At 34.3% G+C, this 20091-nt stretch overlaps 1 protein-coding gene across 8 annotated transcripts in view; it reads right to left on the reverse strand.

The window, feature by feature from the left end:
- The window catches only part of UBR3 (ubiquitin protein ligase E3 component n-recognin 3), a 279870-nt gene that overhangs the window by 80652 nt on the left and 179127 nt on the right, over window positions 1-20091 (reverse strand). For 6 of the 8 annotated variants that reach the window (XM_033231180.1, XM_033231173.1, XM_033231172.1 and 3 more), the window contains 4 exons: window positions 16788-16898; window positions 11592-11804; window positions 10074-10210; window positions 3631-3716 (listed from right to left, as the gene is read on the reverse strand). In XM_033231180.1, coding sequence (XP_033087071.1) covers window positions 3631-3716; window positions 10074-10210; window positions 11592-11804; window positions 16788-16898 — 547 coding nt within the window. The remainder of the gene's footprint in view (window positions 1-3630; window positions 3717-10073; window positions 10211-11591; window positions 11805-16787; window positions 16899-20091) is intronic. The other 2 variants (XM_033231176.1, XM_033231174.1) reach the window with 1 other exon arrangement.

The following is a 20091-nucleotide window of genomic DNA, read 5'->3' on the forward strand; positions in this document are numbered from 1 at the left end:
TTACCTACAAATAATTTTTATATTATGCTCCAATATTAATAATCTATCAAATGGCATTGCCAATGGTTTCAACAATTTCTACTTGAGAAATACACTGAGAATATCATGCCAAAAAAGTGTCAAAAGCATGTGAACGTCACTAGAATTTATGGAGTGTCATATTTACTTTCAAATCACTTGAATGAAGAAATTAATACAGTAAGCTTAATATTTTTCTTAATAAAAAGTTATGCCTTTAATTTTCACATCTGCTTTTTCCAACGTATGTTGCTAACCAAGTTGGTGGTACTTACTGTATATATCAATTTGTAACAAAAACTCTAAACCTCACTTACCTTTCAAAGTCTTGTTCAAATGCCTTGTCCACCAAAAGCTTCACTGATTCCAGCAGATAGATATGATCCCAAACCTCTAAATTCCCTAGAACTTCTAGGAAATTCACTGCTGGAATCAGTGAAGTTTTTGGTGGACATGGCATTTGAACAAATCTCATCTGCTGAATACAAGTCCAGCAGAGAACCAGTCTCTACAACCAGTATCATGTGCTGAATACAAAGTCCTAAATGCCTCATCTTCCCTGGTGGGTAAGGAGAAGGGCTAGAACTCTGACCCAGGAATCAGCAGCTATGCTGTATGTGAGAGCTAACACACATGGCTCACAGCAAGAGCAAGGGGAACCAGCCAGACAACTGGCAAGGAATAAAGGAGAACTAACTGGTATCCAGGGCAGAAGGACTCAGGACTAGGACTTGCAAAAATGTCTGAAAAGATGGCTCAGAACAAAGGATTTATGGTGAAAGGCTGATAAAAGAAAATAGACAAGATAAATAGAAGAGTTAGCACAGAAGGGCCTGGAAAGATCCCAAGTCAACGTTGTACAGTAGTGTCTTTGACTAAACCAATGGGTGAAAGGTCTTAAAAGTTCTGCATCCTTTGGGACACTTAAGGGCAGGAGATATGTCTTATATAACTGAATTTAGAGTCAGAAGAGCTGCGCTCAAGTGCAAGCTCTGACATTTTCCAGCTGTGTGATTTGGCAAGGCAATCACTCTGAACTTCAGATTCCTTTTCTATGAAAAAGAGACAACACCTATTTCACATGGTTGTTCTAAAGATTAAATAATTTACGTGAAAGAACTTTACAAACTTTAAAACTACAAACGTAGGATATTATTAAAATACCACAGTATGCTGCTATGTGAGCTAATTTGAGTAACTTTTTACCATGGAAAATTTCCCACACACATATTTTTAGGACTGACGTTTTGCTCTGATTGACATTGGTTAACTACCCTCGACTATTTAAAAATGTTTGAAGATGTAGTTGAATGGCATTGTTCCATTTCAATTTTATTTCTCACTAGAGATTTGGCCATTAATATTTTCTGCTTTCATTGTTGTAGAAAGAACAATCTTCTTCTCTTCTCCCCCACTGAGTGTACGTGTGTGTGTGTGTGTGTGTGTGTGTGTGTGTGTGTATGTCCATAATTATATACCAGGCATGACGCAATCTTTTCTAGACAAAATTTATTAGAAGTTTTCCTGACTAGACAAATTTTCAGTTTCATCAAGAAGTTGTAACAGAACAGTATTTCAAAAGTGTGATATTCTTAGAATGAAAAAAGTTCCCTTATCATTTGCTTAATCAGTGAGGCATTTTCTCACTCTCCTCAAAAACATTACGGAAGAAAGAAACATTAAAAATGAGATTTTCAAAAAGTAATAAAGAGCAATCAACAGAAAAAGGAAAATATGAATACAAGAAGATTTTTCCCTAGAAAAAAGAATTTTTTTTTTTTTATAATACCACTGAAGTTGCACTGGAAGATCAAAAAAATGAGATATTTGCACTGAGATCCCATGAATCATCATCAATTTAAGCCCTGGTGTACAATTTAAGTTTGAATTTTATTTGAATAAATAACAAATACTAAGTTCATACACTTGTAAGATAGTGGGATTTTGTATATATACAACATATTCTATATATATGACTTACAGGCTGCTTTTATTAATATTAGGAAAAATAAGAATTGAACAATAATAAATTATACAAAAACTAAGAAACACATTAACTTATATTTAGGATAAACTGTATCATGACTGTCTATACTGGCACAGTATAATTTCTTATTTAGTAAAGGGAAAAATAAGCAAAAATCTGAAAGTAACTATAAATTTAACAATTTAAATTACAAAATTGACTCTGGTAATTGAAGTGATTACCACCAGAATTTTATTACTATTTTCAGGAATCTGGAAAAATTCATTATTTACAAGCCTCTAGATAAGTTTAAGTGCCTCAGAGAAAAAAAATTAAGTAGATTTTTTAAAACAGAAAATCATTCACTAAACACTTTGTAACACAACGGTTTCTGAAATATTATCAGCCAATGCCAAACATCAATTAATAACAAATTAACAAGAAGGAATAATTTATGTAACTAAAATGATTATTATATCTATTAATTCAAACAGATTAGAAACGAAAACTCCCATGTATCAACAACTACCTTTGAAACATACTAGTAAAGCCCTGAATAGAAATAGGGTTTAGATGAATGCATAGAGGGGTCAATTTTTACTAATACTTGGTTAAAAAATAAAAATAATAACCTCCAAAATCTTAAGTTCTAGGAATAAAGTGACAATCCAAAAGAAAAGATCAAATTCTAATGCAATTTATAAGACTTTGAAGATAACCAAGTTAAAATTTCACATACGTTTGCTTTTATGTTAGAAATTTTAAAGTGCTTTTGATCATCCCTCTGCTCTGAAATCAATTCAAAATTACATATTTTTTGAAATAACATATTTTTGTTAAAACACCAACATGTATTGATAATTTTTAATACTTTTTTTAGTATTTTAAGAAAAATATTCATTTTTCAAAAGACTATATTATGTGTTTTAAACAAGTTTTATTTCCTACACCAATCACATTAGGTAATATTTCAACTCCAGTGATCTGGGGCCAATAATCAGAGCTATATGGTGACATTCAATAATATTATTCCTAGTATTCACCTTAATTCTCTAAACAATGACTAAAAAATGATAGCATTAAAGCCATGCTCATGAAAAATCTACCTTAAATTACAAGTTACACTTTTCTCAAATATATCTTTACAAACAAGATTTCAGAATTATGCTCATTTTATAACATAAAGAATATATATAAATAAAAGCAAACATCTGCAATTTCAATTCATTTTAATATGCACATCAAAATATAGCACAAATATCTTCATTAATAGCAATAATATAAATCTGTGGGCAACATATATTGTCTTTATATTTTCTTAATTCAATGTAAAAATTCTTTAAGAGAATTAAAGTTTAAGGACAATTTTTTATAGCTGAGAATAATACAGTGCTTAAATTTTGAAACAGTATAAACCTCGTCACTTAGCATCACATTTATCTGCTAGGTAATCATAATCTAGAAAGAGCTAAATATTCATATGATTCTTCCAAGGACAAGATTAACCATTTAAAGTATATATCACTATCTATATAGACCATATATAACATAGACAGAATTTGAAATACACCAAAATGTCACTTTACCTGTCAATGCTTCCAAAAATGACAGAATTTTTTTTTAATTTAGCACTAGTTAGTACTTACTTAAACAAGACCTTTTGCCAGCTGTGCTTGCACCACCTGAACACAAATTGCCTCCTCGATGAATCAATTCAAGTTCTAAATTCGTTCTGTAAGTAAAACATTATATCTCAGTCACTAAACTGAAGATTCTTTATTAATCTGCTTTATTGACATGTCTGAATCAACCTAAAAATTAAAGTTCTTCAAATTTTTTTGCAAAAGCAGTTTTTATGTTGTATCAGTAATAATCGTATTTATCTGATATTTAGAAATAAAAGGGGAACAATTTATCCATCCTTATTTATATGTTCATATTCATACCTGCAAAAAATTGCACACATCATGGTGTAATTGTTGCAAAGTCCCAACTCTTGGCACATACTAAAAACTAGGCCTTAAGAAAAAAAAACCTGCAACATATTCCATAAACCTTCATAAGAATATGAAGAAAGAATTTTTACTCCAACATCAGCCACTGTGTAGGTGGTTATTGCCATATAAAACACAAGGGCATACCAATTTTTCTATCAGAGAAATGGTTATCATTCATTAGAGGTTAGATGGTATCTGGAAATCAATATTAAGAAACAAAATCACTAATATCGAAATGGCTACAAACAACACATATAATTTAACAGCAGTCTCTCTTATGGACTTCTAAAACTAGTTTCATTAAAATACACTGTGTAACTATTGATATGGCTAACCATCAATATTGTTCATACACCTGAAATTGCAAGGTATTTAGCAATTATTAGCTTACAAAATAGCAATAATCAATAAATCAACATTTCAAAAATCAAACTAATGCAGAATCTAAGGATTTATTCAAAAACAGTAGCAGTAAAATAACCAATTATGCCAAAATAAATGACAACTCTGATAAAGAATTTAAACTGTATTTTTCTTCAACAGTATTAATACACTTAGACATACCTTTATTTTCTACAACCAAAACTGAATAGACTAGTTTATATCCAAGATATGCATTTAGCCCTAATAGTGAGATACTGTCCCACTTAAAAAAAAAAAAAAAAAGAGAGAAAAAGCAGTTTCAAGCTTACTCTTTGCAAGTGAATTCATGAAAGACTATTATCCTGTTTTATTTAAAACAAAACATTTTGCACTGGTTTGGTTGTATTTTTAACACAGAATGTTTTGAGATTATATGTCCATGTATTTACTTATAAATGCAAATTGTTAAAAATATTAATATTCCTAAGTCTGTAAATTTGCCACCCATTTCTAAAGGAATGCTTTAATCCTCTCTACTCAGGGTGGGAGAAAAAGCAATTTAACACTGATAATGTTCCAGTTCAGAGCTCCATCTGGTTGCTGCTGATAAGGGCATCTGTGTGACAAGGGAATTTTCCACCCTTCAGGCGATTTGTATTGCTCACTGAACTTCTAAAAACCTACCAGCAAGGAAGCAGGGACAGGGATTTCATACTAGTGGACAGAAAGCGAGCGGAGACCAGCATGTGTTCCTTCATCAAGGGAATATAAATGAGATCAATACATTTTGTTTTCACAAATCTTCTGTTGCCTAATCTGTAGAAAAAAATTAATGGCTATATTCTCTTATAAAAACTAAGATTTCCTAGATACTACTTTTAAGAGAGCTAACCAGAAACACAAACAATACTTACGAATGAATGTTAAAACCAGAATGTCAACATTTCACCATATTTGCAAAAATATTCATTAAAATTAAATATAAGAACAATTCTGTTTTCTCAATCCCCCAATATAAAGGATGACAAACATGTTACTAAGAATTTCATTGCAAAGAATACTGGAAAAAAAACTAGTAAAATCTAATTAATTATTCCAGATGATGACTGGAAGATCTCCTATGCAATATTCTTTCTGAATTAAAAATTAAAAAAGTACCTATCCAAAGGATTAATGTGTAATAATATCTAGGATTTTACATTTCTTAACATTTTTTTTTGAGAGATGAGGTCTTGCTGTGTTTCCCATTTCCCAGGGTGTATTTGAATTCCTGTGCTCAAGCAATCCTCCTGCCTCAGCCTCCCAAGTAGCCAGGAATAGGCGCACACCACTGCATCCAGCAATATCTAGGATTTTAAAAATCAATATGGCTCTAAATATCAACTTTTATTTCATTTATGTGAAAATTGGTCCTTTGAGACATGCTAAAGAACACACAAATGGGTCATATGTCCCACGTTCACATTTCCTCAGCTGCTGAAATTCACACAGCAGTATTATGTTTCTTCCCTTCTCAATGAATGATGTAAAACTAAAGATATGCTGGGAGTGGTAATTTTCTGAGCTTTTTGCTATGAAAGAAAAGTAGACTCTTTTCTATATTTTCTAACACAAATACATTCAAATTAGTTTGGAAGAAAAAGGAGAATATCTCCATATCTGAAATAATGATGAGAAAGACTGTTTAAAGCCTACCCTAGTGGCCACCTAGATATGCGTATTAAAAACCCCTCTAACTATGCTCCAGCTTCTTTTTGCATGACCAAAGTATGCTGTCCTCTCAACCCCCCATTCAACACTAACTTCTATTTTAGACTATAATTTGAAAAACAAATGTGTGTACACACACTACACACCGCACACTCTCAAACACACGTTGGTTTGGTGAAAAAGGCAAAACTTCTGGAAAGAGGTCTAGGTTCAAGGCCTGAGTAGACCACTTAGTAGTTGAGCAAGTTACTCAATTTCTCAGAGGGAAAAAAAAACAGTATCTTCATCCATACCACAGCCTACATTATACAAGAGGCAATTCAAGTTTTAACTTCTCCAGGAAGCTTTCCTGGGACAGGAAAGAAGGCCTTACGCATATTTCATATTTCAATTTGTTCATCTTCCCTTCAGAAGTTCTACAGTACTTTCTCTATATGACATTTTTAAAAACAAATTATATTCTGTTATATAGATTGATGTTGTATTACTTCCATCTCCCCAACTAAATTGTAAATTCCTGGAGAACAGGGATTATTTCACATACAGCTTCTAAATCCCCAATGGTACCTGGCAAGATGCTTAAAAAAAGGGGGAGCGGGGTGGAATGACATCTTTTTTTTGATATGTAACCAATTATAAGATTCTCTTTAGCCCCTGCAGTTTATTTTCTTTCTTTTCCTAACTCTTCCATTCCCTTAAACCCAGTAGTGACCCCCGTTCAAGCCCCCAAAAAAGGATTGTTTTAGGAAAGAATTTTCTGTTTTTTAAAAGGATTCATAATTTGGTATTTAGCAAGCATCCCTTTTATTTTGAACATAATTAGTTTACAAAGTAACTAACCTATGAAGGTACATTGACTCTATTGAGTAACCACAATTTAAAGATGTCTCTCCACCTACATTGCAGTTACTTATGTTTCATTTTCTTTCCATTTTTCTCTATACAAACCACCTGCTACTCACCAATACCTCTTCATTATATGAAATTTGAGTCCAAAATCCTTGGAAAAATCAGTTACTGAAATTCATGTCATTCATTGTTTCAAGAACAAAATAATGAATTGGTATTAAAAAAAGAAAACTTTCTTCCCCCAAATTAGCTTTCCATGATCTGTTTAGATGACTGACATTTACAATAGAAAGAAAATTTTGGAAATACATTAAAACTTGAATGTAATAATTTTGATTAATTTTTAAATTATTTTAAATTTGAATGGATTTTCCAACAGTTTCTTCTCTGATACCCTAAGAAAATTCTCCAAGGCTTCACCATGCAAATAAAATTTAAAAACAAAAGACATGTACTGTCTTACAAAAAAAACCAAAAAACAAAAAACTCTATAAAACTCACCAGAAACACTTTGCTTCTAAATATCCAAAATTCAAACTCTCTGAAGAGCAAACAAAATTATTCAGCAGGGAGAAATTCAGCTCTAAGAAATGAGGGTTGTATTCTACTCACATTACTAATACTAAATACAAATAAACGTGCAAGTTCTAATGAATTATACATTTTAAAATCACTTCAAAGCTTAATTCAAAGTAAGTTTATTGTTAAATATTTTAAATGATCAAATATTGCTAAATATTTTAATGTTCACCTTTTAGGAATAAATGTTATGTTATATGTTATGCATAAATAAGTTATATGTTACGCATAAAAGGTCTGATTTCCTGCTTTGAGAAAATTACAACCTATTTAAATAGAATACAATATACTTTTTTCCTTCAATACATGTTAATTTCTGAGTCAATCTGTTTCTCTTATTTTTTATTTTTTTTAGACAGGGTTTTGCTCTGTTGCCCAAGTTGAAGTGCAGTGGCTCGATCACAGCTCACTATAGCCTTGACCTCCCATCTCTTGTAGCTCAAGCGATCATCCCAGCTCAGCTTCCCAAGTAGCTGGGACTACAGATGTGTGCCACCAAACCTAGCTATTTTTTTTTAATTATTTTTCATAGAGATAGGGTTTTACTATGTTGTCCAGGCTGGTCTCAAACTCCTGGTCTCAAGCAATCCTCCTTGGTCTCTTAGAGTGCTGAGATTATGGTGTGAGCCACCATGCCCAGCCTTTGTTTTCTTTGTAATGACTAAGTAAAACTTAGAGAAGGAATGTCGCCTCACTGGAAGAGCTTTGCAATATTTTGGGGAATTCCAAACAAAGAATAATAAAGTTTTAAAGTGTTATATACACTCATTTTCAGAATTATTGTTTTGCTGCTTTAGAGCTTATCATTAAGTTTCAGAAAAGGATGCGGGAAGTATATTTTCTCTGTTTCTCTGTCTACACCTTAGTAAAGTATTTGACATCTGTCCCTGCTTCTCTAAAAAATAGAGAAACCAAAATGTCTTGATCCAGTAGGTCTCCCATTATCATTGCAAGCTTTTTTCTCTAAGTTACTTATAAACTTAAACCAAGAAATGAGGATCTAAAACTTCCACTAAAGTATATTTAAATCAAATTGTTTGATTTATCATACTACGGGAAAATTCCAAATACACATTTCCATTCAATAAAGATTTTCTTAAAAGGTCAACTCCAATAAAAATAAAGGCATAAATACATGAGCAACATAAATGTGTGTAGGTCTGTGATCATGTATGTGTATAAATATGTATAGCAGAACTGAGTTGATCCATATTCAACCCAATTGCCTACAATGTTATAATCACAGTATTATATGGAAGTTCTGTAAAACCTTGGCACCCTGGCAAAGTTAAATTATATTCAGTTTTGTTTTCACATAAAGTATCTTTTATTGCAAGAATGTAGTAACTAGTAACTCTCCAGAAACAAGATACCACATTGTTATGTCTTCCCCAAAAACATTCTAGATAAACAAGAGGCTAGGAATATACAAACTACAAAGTTACTTTCCAATCCATTAGATCCTTTTACATCAACCCATGTCCAGTATTTGCATTCTCAGACTAACTAATGTTTCTTATCTTGAGCTCTAATTTGCTTGCTGTAATTTTTCTAAGTCTGGTTCCACTTCTCCTGGGTTCCAAAGGCTATGTATAGTTCATTTACTCTTTCATTACCCTCTGTTCCAGAAGTGGGCCAGAGAGAATAGTCATGATTAACTATATACATAATACAACTTATAAAAGCTAAACATAGGAAAGGAAAAAGGAAGGTAGCAAATTGAAAAAAACACTAAACCTTGACTCAAGAGATCCTACTGTGCCACTAACTTGCTGTATGACTTCAAGTCACATTATCTATCTAAATCTTACCTATTAACAATACTTAGATAAAACATGAAGTATGCTTCCAGAGATATTCAAGGATGTACAGAGTCAGTTTTGGCAGAATGCATTTACAAGTTCTTAGTTGTGTCTGGTTCTCCTCTATTTACTTCTTTTATGGTTCTGCATTTTCACTCAAGTTTTCCAAAATTCCCATTTAGAACTACTGCTTCTGTATTGCACACAATTAGACTAATCCTTTCTAATCTGAAAGATGAGAAACATTTACTTCTAACAGCTTTCTTGAGCCCCTTACTCACTACAAATTGAGGTTCAGAACATGCCTGATCCCTTGCTTCCTCTCCCTTATCGATTTTTCTAAACTCCTGTCTTTTAGGCTATCGCTAGATATTTCCAGTTTCTATTTAAAACAAAGTTCTTCTACTCCTTACTGTTCTTATTTTTCCATAAATCGAAGGGTTTAACATATTACAACGTTTTAGTTCTCAGTATTATCACTTTTTGACAGGTCTCATATATAATACATGCTTCAAGGTATATATCTGTCCCAAAATGTTAGTAACATACTTTTCCCCCATGTACTATTTATTAATGCTTAGTAACATATATGCAAATATTTCATTAAAATAAAACCTCTTCAGGAAATAAAAGAAAGCTACGCACTTATCCTAGGAGGCACTAAAACTAAACATAATTTCAACTGATATTAAAAATGTGCATCCTTTAAATAAATAAAACAAGTATTTATTAAATAATAAAATCAACTATTAATAAGTAAACTAAAGAGTATATACTATATATACCTACCTAGCAACAGAGTACATAAAGAGAAAATCATTGTCTGGTGAGCCCGGGGTCTTGCTATAGTCTCTATATTTCTTCTGAGTGGTATTTTTTATATCTTTCATTACAGATTCCATTTCTTTACTTAAATTTGTTTCTGACTATAAAACAATGCAAACATATATATAAAGTTTATATTCACTTTCTTTAATACTAGTCTAAAACTAGAATGTTTATTATATAAACATAGGAAATTAAAATTAAAAAGTCAAAACAGATAGAACATTATCTATTATAAATATATTTAGTGTACAAAGATAAAACCAATCAAAAAATACTCTCTTAAACAGTGATCTTTAATTCTACATTGTGACTGGTAACACTGTAACCCAACTATGAATTAACCACATAAATTATTCTAAGCCAATGAGATGTTGGTATTAAAATAATATGTTAGAACAAAGTTTCCATGTCTATAAAAAACCTGACTTTCATTTAAGTTCATTTTTCAAAGAATTATATCAATGTCCCGTAAGTTTAAGCATATTTTAAACACACAAGAATTAGGGTTTATAAAATTTTAAAAAGACCACAAATTCTAAAATTAGTCTTCGCTTGAGAAAGGGAATTGACAGATGAATCTATCTAGGTTTAAAGTATGCATTTCTGTTTCAAAAGTCACATATTCACAGTTTTCACAAATTTACTACATAAACCAGACACAACTGTTACTTCTCTCAGAGACCATATAACAAATCTATAATGAAGGTGAAATATTTTAAGAATTTAAACCAAACAGATCCTACTGGATGGCATAAAAGATGAGTTCCCCGCTACAGTAGTCTGACTTGTGATGAACAGTTCAATTACACAATATTTTATCTCTCGAATACACATACACACACAGTAAATACATGTGCATATCTGTGTAAATATATTTTCTTAATCCTAATATACCTAATGGGTGTATTTTTAAGTGATTAAATTGTGCTTTATATTGAGATACACACACACACACAGAGTATATATAGCTTGTGTGTTTGCTTTTAAATAATACTTCAACCTTTTTTTTTTTTTTTGAGAGGGAGTCTCGCTCTGCTGCCCAGGCAGTGGCACGATCTCAGCTCACTGCAACCTCTGGCTCCCGGGTTCAAGCGATTCTCCTGCCTCAGCCTCCTGAGTAGCTGGGATTACAGGTGTGTGCCACCATACCCAGCTAATTTTTATATTTCTAGTAGAGATGGGGTTTTGCCATGTTGGTCAGGCTGGTTTCAAACTCTTGCACTTAAGTGATCCATCTGCCTCAGCTCTACCACGCCTGGCTAACTTTTTAGATGTATATTAAAACTAAGAATTTAGCCTAAAGAGAAGTATAGCCTTTGATAATAATTTCTATTACTTTTATTTAAATATAAATAGAAGAGAACAAAACCTCTAAAAGCAATTTCTACTAAATATGTAAAAGTCCAGAGTAATTTATAAACTGAATGAAAATGAAAGCAGAAAATCAGAGCTGAGTTAACCAGGATATTTATGCCTTACACTGATGCTTACTGGGAAAGCTCCCGGTCGTCCCTGCAGCTCCTCCACTTCCTTTACGAGATCTTGTATGCTTTTGTTGCTAGGACGTTGCCAAGGGTTATTTTCCACACTGCTTCCAGGATAACATGGAAGAACACTGTTAGCAAACTGCCTACAGAGGGGACACGTGAATTCTCCTTTGTCCACTGAGAAGCCCTGAAGAACCTGATCATTCTAAAAGATGAAATAAACATACAGATGCATGATACACACATTTACAGAAAACAAAAATTATACCACCCATTTTATAGTAAATAAATAAACCATACAAAAAAAGACATCTCTAATATGTCATAAAGAAATAAACAAAATCCTTCATTTAACTGTTAAAGTTCACCAAATCACTTCCTACATCAGAGCAATTACATAACACTTGCCCTCACCAACACACTGTTTAAGTATCTTACTCTTCTCTCAGTATGAAACATTCAAGTGATGATGCAATTAATCTGAAATGTGGATTTAAGATAAACAATAATTCAAAAAACAGGCCACATTAAAGTGGGTCACCCTCCTCTTACCCCACACCCCTGTTTTCATAATCTGTAACTGACTACTGGGAAGATTATCCCAATGCTCATGTTCCTTGATCTAGGATAAATAGCTTTTGAGAGCAAATAAGCCTCAAAAAAGTAACTTCTAAAGTGTCTAACTGCTAAATACAACTGATTGGACAACTGAGTTAGTGCTCATTTCATTATATCTGCATCTCAAGTACTTTGACTATGAGAACTATGAATTCTATTTTTCACTTTTTGACATTAACTTTTTAAGTCCTTAAAAATGTAACAACATACTTCCTAAATCCAATTCTACAAACATTTACTAAGTTCCTACTATGTGATAAATACTGTGCGAGGTGATAGCATAAAGAGTTAAGATACATTTTTCCTTCTTAAGGTGCTCACAATTTAAAAGCAAAATCGGGCAAATAAATTATAGTGCGATAAATGCAACAACAGAGAAGCCTTCCCAGAGAAGATTTGTTAGCTAAGTTTTAAAAATACACAAAAAAGAGAGTGCTAAAAATTGGGGCAATGGTCCTGGTCACAGAACATTCTGTGATAAGCTTCTTGGCAGCCTTAATTCTAAAGAATGCTAGATAGTCTTTTTTGCTATAACTGAAGCTAGGTTCTCTACTGAAGCACCCCCAGAAACCCTCTCAGCTCACCCTCCTACATCTCTCACATCTCAGCACCCTCTGGTGCTGGCCCAAGATCATTACTCTTGCATTCCCTTGTATTTGTGGCTCATGTCATATAGCAATACTATCCTTTTCCTTCCTTTTCACTGCCACCTACTGCCCGCAACCACTGAAGACTTTGGTACCTTGATATGTTTTCCTCATCACTCCAAGTCCTGCATCTTCCTATGCAGTTTCACTATATATGTATACAACCAATCTTATACCTCAGTCCTTCAGCTCCTTAAGCTCATCAGCGCCTATAGTTTTGGCTTCCACTCTACTCCAGCACCTGTTACCATAACAATATCCCTTGTCCTGTAATAACTCAAAATTACTCGTGATCTGAAAATATTAAATTTGAACATCTTATATTCTGACTACCAACTTCCACCTCCTTTATTTCCCTTCTTTTTCTCCTAGCCTCATCAGGTTTTTCCTATCCCATCTGCACACCATTGTCTACCACTTCAAAAACTCATGGCAATACTTCCCACTTGCCCTCCATGTATCCCTTCATCATTCACACCAAACAAAGCCTTCATACTAAATTAATCCAATGTATGCCTTCTCCAATTCTGCACTCAAACTGAGTGTTGTCTGAGAAAAATGAAATGCCTTCTTGCTACAAACTGTTTCCAACCTCAACTCTGTCCTGCATACTGCCTGGCACTCTTTCTCCACATCCTAGGAAGCACTTTGTCATCCAATCCCAAAGTGGTTTTCCTGTTTTTGTTTTTTTATTTTTTATGTATGTATTTATTTATTTATTTATTTTTTGAGATGGAATTTTGCTTTTGTTGCCCAGGCTGGAGTGCAATGGCGCAATCTCAGTTCACTGCAACCTCCGCCTCCCGAGTTTAAGAAATTCTCCTGCCTCAGCCTCCCAAGCAGCTGGGATTACAGGGGCTCGCCACCATGCCCAGCTAATTTTTGTATTTTTAGTAGAGACGGGATTTCGCCATGTTGGCCAGGCTGGTCTTACTCCTGACCTTAAGTTATCCATCAGCCTCAGCCTCCCAAAGTGCTGAAATTACAGGCATGAGCCACTGTACCTGGCCCCCAAAGTGGTTTTTCAAACCACCTCCTCACCTGCCAAGTCACTCACCTTCCCCACCCCTGTCCCCTTTACTCTAGAAGCATAAGGTTACACCTCATATCTCAAGAGAGAAGGGTCTCATAGCAACTCATTCCATATCCTGCCCATCTCCCATCACAAATATATAATTAATTAACCCCATCAGGCCTTCCATCTACTTTCTTCTTTCTGTCCCCTTTACTAATTTCTCTAAGTTGTCTCCCAAACATACCACTACATGACCTAATGCGTCGTGTCTAATGTCTAATTTGAGACTTTGTTATTTCCAATCAAAATCTTTCAGTGTCATCATAACCTCTCACCTTGATTCCTTCGTCCCCCTCATGCCCCACAAGACTGTCCTTCTAAATATATTTCAAATCTATATTCTCTTCTCCATTTTCATAGACATGAGTAAGTCCAAACCCCCACCACATTCTTTCTTACTTTTCTGCAATCCCCTTTCTACACAACTGTCGCAATGACTCTTCTGGACATTTTATATTTCTGCTTAAGTCTTTAATGGCTTTCTCTGAGGAATCTATGTAAAGTCCAAATTCATTAAATGGACCAGAAGGCCCCTTACAATGTAAACCTTAATTACTTACTCTGTCTCGTCTCTCATCACTCAAGCGCCTTACTCCATCAAAATGTTCTGGCACCTGGGAGATGTTCCAGTAAGACTCTGTGTATACCTAACATTTAGCACGCATACTGTAACTGTTTACTTGTCTCTCTTACATAATACATACTAAACTCATTGAGGGAAGGAACTGTGCCTTATGTACCATTGTATCCACAATGATTATCATAGTATCTGGAACACTGTAGATACTGAATAAATATTTGCTGAAAGAATAGTTGAATACAGGGATATGAAAAATGCATAATGTGCTTAAGGAACTAGTAATTAGCTTATTAATGTTGAATTGATGGAAGACAACACTAAAGCAATAGGCAAGTCCAGATCCTGGAGTACCTGAACGCCATTCAGAGAATAGTGAACTTTATCCTATCAGGAGGAAGACAGCAAGAGATTTTAAGCCAACACCACATATTGTCGATTTAAATTTTAGAAAGCTCAATGTAGTAAATAAATTACACCTGGAGTAAGGAAATCAATAAGAAAGCAATTCCTATAATCAAGATGAGCGAGGAAGGCATACACAAAAAAGTAGCAGTGGGATTAGTGAAGGTAGAATATAGTCAAGTGAGGTTTAGAAGGCAAAATCAATAGAATTTTGGTAAGGGACTGAAAGTGAGAGGTGAAGAACAGGAAGGAAAAAAGAGATATCTACTGCTTCTGAGTTAGGAATATGGGAATATAGTAGACCTGTATTTAAGAAGTTGCTTTTAAGAAGTTGCACTGCTTGTACTCAGGAGTGTAAGGCTTCAGTGAGCTATGATCTAGCCACTGCACTCCATCCTGGGAAACAGAGTGAGAACCCCATCTCAAAAAATAAATAAATAAATAAAATAAAAGTTACACTGAAGGAGAAAGAGAAGTCTTCAGCTATGGGAAAATAAGAAAATGTAATGTCCAGGGAAGGATTCTGAATGGGAGAGGTTTGAACTCAGCTCCTGATGAGCTGAGAAGGGGCAGAAGAGGCAGAAAAACTGAAAATACAGAAGAAAAAGAGGTTACCTACTGATGAATCAAGGCCCCTGAGGTGTTGGGGAGAAAGGTCTACCAGAGCTCAGGCAGAAAAGTTATTCCTGAACAGAAGAAGGGCTATAGTACTACCTCAAAGAGTAGCAAAGAAAAGACTGGTTGGGATGTTAGACTCATTTATCAGGGAATAGAAAAGCAAGACAGGAATCTAAGAGAATATGACAACAGACACTGTTTTCTTCATGACAAAGGAAGAGACAAAATCTGTTAAGAGGAAATGAATCTTGGGGAGGCAAAGGTTTGGAATAGCTGCTGAGGAAAACAGGAGAAGGAACTGATCAAAGACAGGTAAATGAATTCATAGGTAGTATTTACAGCCCATAACTCTAGTCTAAGACACTGTTATAGGAAGCCACAAGTTTGTGATAATAACCATTCACTTAGTTTTATGACTTTTCTAGCTGGGATAGCTGACTGGGTCTAAAGTCAAAGGAGGCTGATTAAATGAGATTCACAAGAACAGAATGGGTCTAGTACAAGAAAGAGAGGATAGCAAAGAGCTAATACACTAGGAAAAAATTCAAAGGGTTAAAGGACTATAGATCTCGATGTCAGAGGCAAATCACAATAATGAGAGTGAAGACAAGAGAACTTATGTGATAATCATAAGATGATATGGTAGGATATTAAAGCCTAATATTTCAGAGAGAGTAGCAAAGTCTAAAGTGCAGCCATGGAAGTCAGTTGCTGAAGTGAAAAAAATTTTTCTTTTCTTTTCTTTTCTTTTTTTTTTTTTTGAGATGGAGTCTTGCTCTGTTGCCCAGGCTAGAGGGCAGTGGTGCAATCTCCGTTCACTGCAACCTCTGCCTCACAGAGTCAAGTGATTCTCCTGCCTCAGCCTCCCGAGTAGCTGGGATTACAAGTGCACACCACCATGCACAGCTAATTTTTGTATTTTTAGTAGAGACAAGGTTTTGCCAGGTTGGCCAGGTGGCCACGTTGGCCAGGCTGGTCTCGAACTCCTGACCTCAAGTGATCTGCCCAACTCGGCCTCCCAAAGTGCTGGGATTACAGGCATGAGCCACTGCATTCAGCCAGCTGCCAAAATGAAATTTAAAATTAAAATCCTTGAAGTTGAACAGGTCTGTGTTAAAGTGAGACTGGATAGTTTATACGATGATCAAAACCACCTAAAAAGATGAGCTGGAATTGGGATGTATATACTATAAGAAGATTTAATACCTGGAAAGATACACGCAACTTTAAAAAATTTTTGCAACTTACCCGTAATGATTCCATGTAAGATTTATGACAATCTATATGTAATGTGTGACCACAGGTTTGTACATAAACACCTCCTTCCCAGCCAATTGATACTGCCAAGAGACATGAACTCTTCAAAATAAAAAGAAGACAAATACAATTAATTTTAAAGTATAAACATATTTAAATATTAATATGTCCACATAAACCTCTGCATAATTTTCTATTTTTATATTAATGTGAAGTTTCTATTTTTGTGGTATCAATTAATGCCTGACTAGATAGTCTTAAGACACTATCTTTAAAATTGGAATACCATGAAGTTGCAGCTCCCAAACTTCTATACTCATAATGAAAGAGAATAAATATTATGAATTAGCCTTTGTCCGCTCCATAAAATATATGCTCTCAATATTACACTATAGTTCAATATGAACTATACTGTTGCTGAGATTAAGTATGGTACTTAATCTCTCTCTGATTTCTGACATTAACAACTTACTTCTTGAAACGCCTGCTTTCCTCTGGTTTAAAGCTACTCTCTCTTGGTTTTGTTCCTGCCTCTTTAACTGCTTTTCTCAGCCTTCCTTCTAAGGATCTTTTTTTCTTCACTACTCCTTCAATGTCTACTCCTCTGCTCCTCAAGGTTCTATTCTCAGTGCTACTCTCTTCTCATTAAACTATTTTTCCTAGTGATTTAAGCAGTAATTTCGACTACCCCGCAAGCTTAGATCTCTTGCCTGTTAGATACAAGTACTCATGCCACTCAGAAATCTCCAGTTTAATGTCCCACAGAAAATATAAAATCAATGTGCCAAAAATGTAAATTGTTAGCTTCTCCATGAATCATTTCCTTCCTCTTGGTTCAATAACTCCACAATCTATTTAGTCACCACTCAGAAAGCCAAGAGTCATTCTATATCACACTCTTACCTTCATATCACAGTATCAGTTCCCAAATCATATGGATTCTGTGTCCTAAATAACTCATGATTTTGGTCTTTCCTCTTCTTTTCCACTACATAATATTCAAGTCTATATCCCACAGACTGGGAGAAGGGGTTCTTAAACAGTTTCTTAACTCGTCTCCTTAACTCCAATTTGTTCTCTCAATGATGTACCCTCCATATATCTTTATAAAGTATAAATCTAGTCATAAGAATAACCCAAAAACATGCCTTAATATTTACAAGGTCTTACTATAATATACAATAAAGAAGGGACCCAGACTATATAAGCAAACTATATATCCTTTCCAAATTTGTGTTTTTGTTTTTTGAGTTTTTTTTTTTTTTTTGAGATTTGAGTTTCACTCTTGTCTCCCCGGCTGGAGTGCAATGGCGCAATCTTGGCTCACCACAACCTCCGCCTCCCGGATTCAAGTAATTCTCCTGCCTCAGCCTCCCAAGTAGCTGGGATTACACGCATGCGCCACCATGCCTGGCTAATTTTGTATTTTTAGTAGAGATGGGGTTTCTCCGTGTTGATCAGGCTGGTCTCACCTCAGAGAGTGATCCGCTCACCTCGGCCTCCCAAAGTGCTGGGATTATAGGCATGAGCCATCATGCCTGGCTCCAGATTTGTTTTAAAGGTTTCTATCTTTCATCTTTCCTTTCTCTTTTACATCTTCAACTTCTCTTTCATTGCTAATTCCTCCCTCTAAACTTATAAATAGGCTGAAGACTTTTTCTCCTAAAATCTCTTCCTTAGAATTTTCATCAATTGGCCTCTGTCAAATAGCATTTGGGCCTAAACTTGAATTTATTTTCTACAATCTACAGTAGATAGATGGGCAGGCCAGAGCAATGTGAAAGCACAAGATCTAACAGGAGTGGCAGCATATGATGCAAGATTTGAGAGCCATCAAACAAGCATGTACTTACATGCTAAAAAACTGAGTCAATCTTTAGATTTTATTTTTATAATATAAGATGACCAATGATCTTTAAATGATAGTAAAGTTCCGATATTAAATCAAGACTCTTCATGAGTATCTAAAGTTGAAAGTACTGTGTATTACATAGTACAAAATGACTTCCCAGCCAATTTAAAGATGTGAAGCCGCATAAATCAAATACAGCTGGTTAGCAGGCTTCTGTTACAAATGAGAAAAACAACAGGAGCCCTGCTCATCCTTGTTTTACATTTTGGAGCTGCTTGAAATAGAAGCAGATTTTGGTGTTAGATCATTTAGAATGATTGGTAGTCAGTTAATAAACCAGCTGCTCTCTTTGGCACTATACTACAAAAAGGCAATTAATCTGTATTTTTAATAAAAATGGTTAGCTTTTAAAACTGGAAACAATGAATTATTTGTCTATACAACTTTTAGATGTTTGAGTTTGACAGTCAAAAAATGCAGGATAACATTTAATAATGTGAGACTAGTATTTTAGGGAGACCTCAAGTATCCACTACTGTGCTAAGTGCCTAACACTGAAATGTCACAACCTCAATAATTACTAAAACCTAATACAGTAGCTGGAGTTACCCCTTTTTACAAGAGAGGAATGATAACTTTAGTAAGATCACTAAGTTATCAGTTCAAATTCAAGTCTGTCTAACTCCAAAGGTCAGGTTCCTTCTCTCTGTTGTGTCATATTTCCCATGTGTTACACTTCCAGTTTCTACAGTGAATGCACTGTTTTACATAACTAATATTCTACATGTCAATTCTGTAAAATGCATGCATTTCATCTGAAGACAGTAGAATCTACAGTTTAATCCTATAATCAATATCAGTGCCCACTGAGGGTCATGCTTCTGCTTTATACACTCTGGTCCAGCTACCACTCTGGTACTCTTATGTTTAGAGTAACTCAGGATGAAACCCAGTAAGCATCTACAACACACATAGCATGTGCTAGCCTCTGAATCAACATGAGGCACAGCTCTGGACCTTCAAAGGTATGCAGTCTAGGGAATATGCCATATATACATAAAACAGGTCTTATAAAAGCATACAAAAGTAATGATGTGGGAATACAAATCTCACAATCACTGACAGAAACACAACAGAGTATAACCCAACTCAGATTTCAGTTTGGAGACTTTTTATAAAAAATATTTTTTTCTAGAAATGAATAATTACTCTGGCTGCAAAAAAGAGATACCCTCCTTTTTTGCTCTCATTTATTAGATCATCTCTTTCTTCAAAATTACTATGCTCTTAGGTCTAGGTTTATTTTGATTGAATTTTTTTTAAGTTTTCTATTTGGTGTTGGGATTCATCTTTACCTGTTTACTCTAAAGTAATTAAAAATGATAAAAATTAAAACCAGGATTATTGATAGTGGCAGGTGACAGACAAATTCCTAGGTAGACA

Source organism: Trachypithecus francoisi, unplaced genomic scaffold (assembly GCF_009764315.1).
Source record: "Trachypithecus francoisi isolate TF-2019V2 unplaced genomic scaffold, Tfra_2.0 Lachesis_group13, whole genome shotgun sequence".
Classification (NCBI taxonomy): domain Eukaryota; kingdom Metazoa; phylum Chordata; class Mammalia; order Primates; family Cercopithecidae; genus Trachypithecus; species Trachypithecus francoisi.